This window comes from Macaca nemestrina, chromosome 6, assembly GCF_043159975.1.
Source record: "Macaca nemestrina isolate mMacNem1 chromosome 6, mMacNem.hap1, whole genome shotgun sequence".
Taxonomy (NCBI): domain Eukaryota; kingdom Metazoa; phylum Chordata; class Mammalia; order Primates; family Cercopithecidae; genus Macaca; species Macaca nemestrina.
Genome location: NC_092130.1, coordinates 88,698,025 through 88,702,079, shown reverse-complemented (window position 1 = coordinate 88,702,079; position 4,055 = coordinate 88,698,025). Strand labels below are relative to the sequence as shown.

The window sequence follows — 4,055 nt, the reverse complement described above, 5'->3', positions numbered from 1 at the left end:
CAGAGAGACAGATAGATGGAGTTTTCTGTACAGATAAGGAGAGAGAGCTACACTATGGAAGCAGAGAGACTGTAAAAGCCCATTGCATAATAAAGAAGGCATATTGCATGCAAAAGGGAACATTTATGGTCATATCTGTGACTTGAACCCATAAAAATCTCACTTATTTTGAAGCTGATACAATACTAACAAAAATAATTGAATGAAAGAAGCAAAGAAAATCAAAATAAAAGACATGTAATGACTCCGAGTTCTAATCCTCACTACTGACTTTTTTACTGTTATTTATACAAATCTCAAGATAACATGCCAACATCAATTCTTCTATTCTTTTCTATAAAATGGAATAGGCAAGGGAGCTTTGAAAAATTCTGAAATAGCTGCTAGACTGGCACTTTAATACAACATCTCACTAATTCTGCTGATTATTTAAGAAATCAGAATTTTTTCAAAGGTGACAGAGAGGTATATCTTGCCTGTGTAATGAAGGTTGTAAAAGAACACCAGAATTGGCAACGAAAAGAACAGCTTTCTGGAAGGTGGACATTTTAGAGCAGGTACCTAAAAGCCTGTGGAAAAGTTTTAGGGATGTGATGGTAGCAAAATTATTCTCCCCACCCTACTTAAAATGAGCTAGTTTTCCATGCAAAGCTATTTTGGGCCATAAAAAGACAGTAACTCTAATCAAGTATATAGATTCATTAAGGACCATACTAGATCGAGGTCAAATATGTGACCCTCCAATCTGGGCGCACTTAGCTGAGGCAATACTATCTCATCATTACTATCTTGAATTTATTGTCCATGAAATAGGCTGTTGCCTGCTTTTCTATCAAAACAAATATAAAGACTAATCCAGCACGTAAAAATGTAAGTCAGACTATTGAATCTTTTTAGCTGGACTGGATATACTGCAGAACAAAAGAAGTCTGCATAACATTGTTTTAATATTGCCCATAGAATAATGTATTTTCTTTCCTAAGGACCTACTATATACAGTGACCTTCATTAATTTCAGGATATGGAAACCAATCTTTGTATATCTGCCTTTCCTTAAATGTTGTCCGTGTAGGAAAGTTTTAAAAAGCATCAGTATTTTGCCTATCCAGATCAAAATCGGAGCTGAAAACAATAACATAGAGTTCAGAGGAAAATAGAAAAGATTAAAAGAAAATATTGTCAAAGAGAATGAGTGCAAAAGTAGATATAAATGATTTGGAGAAAATTTTAGCAAATCTCAAAAAGAAATATTTATTATTTTTCCATAAAGGTTTAAGATCAACAATCCTCCTATCAAGGAGACCTCTTCAGACAAGTGATGATTAAAAAATAATTTGACATTGATTTAATTAAAATACTAGGTTTACAGATTTAACATTTTCAGATTTAATGTCTTCATAAGGCACTTATATAAGGGTAAAAAAGAGAATTAATTTAAGATTAGTAGAACGTTAATTTAATTAAATTAAACCAAATCTTTAATTATTCTTAATTTTCTTTTTTTGTGTGAAGTTTGGCCTTTAGTAAAAACTTTTTGCCTTTTCTATCACAGGTAAACATTTCTTGCTATAATTCAGAAAGCTGCAATTTGCAATTGTGCCTGAAAACTGTTCTGGCATTATCTAATAGCTGGCTGTTATTAGATAATGTATTTTACATAGATTAGCCTCAATTAAGAGTCAGGAAGAACATCTTTTTTCCATTTTATTTTTTTCCTTTTTCTGAATGATGAGTAACTGTCAGTGCGTGGACACCTCTTTTCAAGGAATGTGTGAAACTGTCACCCTGCTACGTCGGCAGGACAATCCAGATGTTACACAATATTAAATCTGGGGCTCCGCATCGTGATGATTGTCAACTGAGAACAACCTAATCATATGCCTGAGTCTTGGTAAAATGACACTTTTTGGAGAGTTGAAGGATGCCAATAGCTTTTAATATTTCAAACCAATATCTTTCTTGTGTTAGGTTTGCAATATTTTCTCCTAGGGTAATATTAAAAATATTTAAAAATCTATTTTGGAAGAGAATTGGTTATAACTTGTGATCAGATTTCATTAGTACTTACAGAAAAAGAATTCTTATATTTTCGACGTTTTCTCTAATTATAGCTATCGAGTCTGAGGAATTCTGATCTGAGGACAATGTACGTGCCCCACTGGCATCACAACCTGTTTATGCAGGTAATGGCTGGTTTAGGATACCTCCGAACTGTCACGTACCATTTGAATTAATGAGGCCATACAGGTCTAAGGTCCCGAAAAAGGCCTCTCTAGATTAGGGTCTATTAAACCTGCCACAAGCTGCTTAGTGTTATGAAAGTGACAACAGAGGCTCTTTGGTTTAGCATTCTTTTCTTTTCTTTTTCATTTTTTTAATATTGAAAAAAAATAGTTTCCCATTCTACAGTAAACACTCTACTAACTTACAAGAATTTGAGTTCTTATAGGATGAAATGTCTATGGATTTATTAGACACTCAACAAATGTTTTAAGAACATCAAAACTCCAAACAAGAAAATATCAAAAATAAAAATTAGGTAGAAAAGCACATTTAAGAAACTGCATGGTAACTTAGTAAATGAGGCAGTTCATATCTTGTTTTGTATTAAAAGCAGCTAAATTTTAGCAAATTAAAATAATAGAAACCTTAAACAAACTGGCCTGTTTAATTAGGGATAAGCAGGAGCATTATCCATCATTATCCATTATCTCTATTTAGGTAGAATTCAATATTTAGTTGGAAGAATAAAATATTATGATATAGTCATATGAAAAACACAAACATCAACAAATAAAGAAATGGTAATTAGCATTCTTTAAAGAGCACTAAAGTTAACATCATTCTCCTGATGATAACTTTATTGTCACAATATTGGCTTCATATTTTGGTGTGCATTCTTTGTTTGCTTCCTGTATGATTGCAAAATGCTCTTAAATGACTACAGTTTCTCTGAACCATGAATATTATTTCATTAATAGACTTCTGTTTTTACTTAGGAAAATTTGAGTGTAAAATCAATTTAATGTTCTCAAACCTATTAGGTGCTTAGCCTTTAATTTGCTGCACATTAACATTAAATGGTCAAAATATGAGGTTATTTTTGGAGTGATTATTATGATGGTGATAAGGCCTGACACTTGCGCCACTTCAAACACGCAACCACCAACAGTTCCATTACAACAAAAGAGCTCCCAGCATAACACATTTTAATAGTCAGAAGAGTTGTGAATTCACAGCTTTGCACAGCAGGTGTGGCTGCACATCTTTGCACCCCTAAATACACTTGCTCATCTAATCTGACAGATTAGACAATGGCACAAAACCCCCATCACCGATGTCTAAACAAAGACTTCATTTCAGAAGACACAAAGCTTCATGCAGACTGTGTTGCCACTAATAACTTTTCTAAGCGGAAAACAATGTATATTTTACTAATGAAAAACAAATTGCAGCAGGGAAGATGAATGTCTTGACTTTTCTGACATTTTAAATAATTTGCCCTCCCTTCCCTTTTGTGCCTTTCATATTTACCTTCATATCAATCTTTATGTAATTTTGTTAATTGGCCATGGTGCTGACATCAGAAAAATGGTAAGCATCACAATCGCAGTCCAGGACCTTCAAACCCATGTTGTAAGGGAAAAACGATTTTGCTATTTTTTATAAGTAAAATATATGAGAACACAGCACCTTTCATCAGAACCAGAGGTAAGCTGGACTTTGGGGTGCCCACACTGTAGTGAAAATACACTCAAAAGGGTTGTAACCTGATTTTCTAAGCAACGTCATCACAGCTGAATGTTCAAAGTGAGAGTGAAGATGTGCATATTTACCATAAGGAAATGGACTGAGCATTAATAGGCTCGGGAGGCTTATTTGGAGGCAGCTGCACTTATCATGAATCAGGAAAAGGAAATAGCAGCCCTGGTGAGCTGTAGGTCAGTCAGAAATGTCGACTTGAGAGATTCATAAATCTCTAGCATGACTTCAGTCACTGACTTGCGGAACCTCCTTCTAGCATTCTCCTATAATTTAAAGATTATGTAAGGTAT

The 4,055-nt window shown here is 33.9% G+C and overlaps 1 protein-coding gene across 1 annotated transcript in view; it reads left to right on the top strand.

Annotated features, from left to right (window-relative positions):
* LOC139363953 (uncharacterized) overlaps positions 1-3,345 on the top strand; it is an 84,558-nt gene extending 81,213 nt beyond the window's left edge. Inside the window, exons 10-11 of the mRNA XM_071099198.1 lie at positions 2,112-2,183; positions 3,307-3,345. Of these exons, the coding sequence (XP_070955299.1) occupies positions 2,112-2,183; positions 3,307-3,345 (111 nt within the window). The remainder of the gene's footprint in view (positions 1-2,111; positions 2,184-3,306) is intronic.
* The last annotated feature ends 710 nt before the right edge of the window (positions 3,346-4,055 follow it).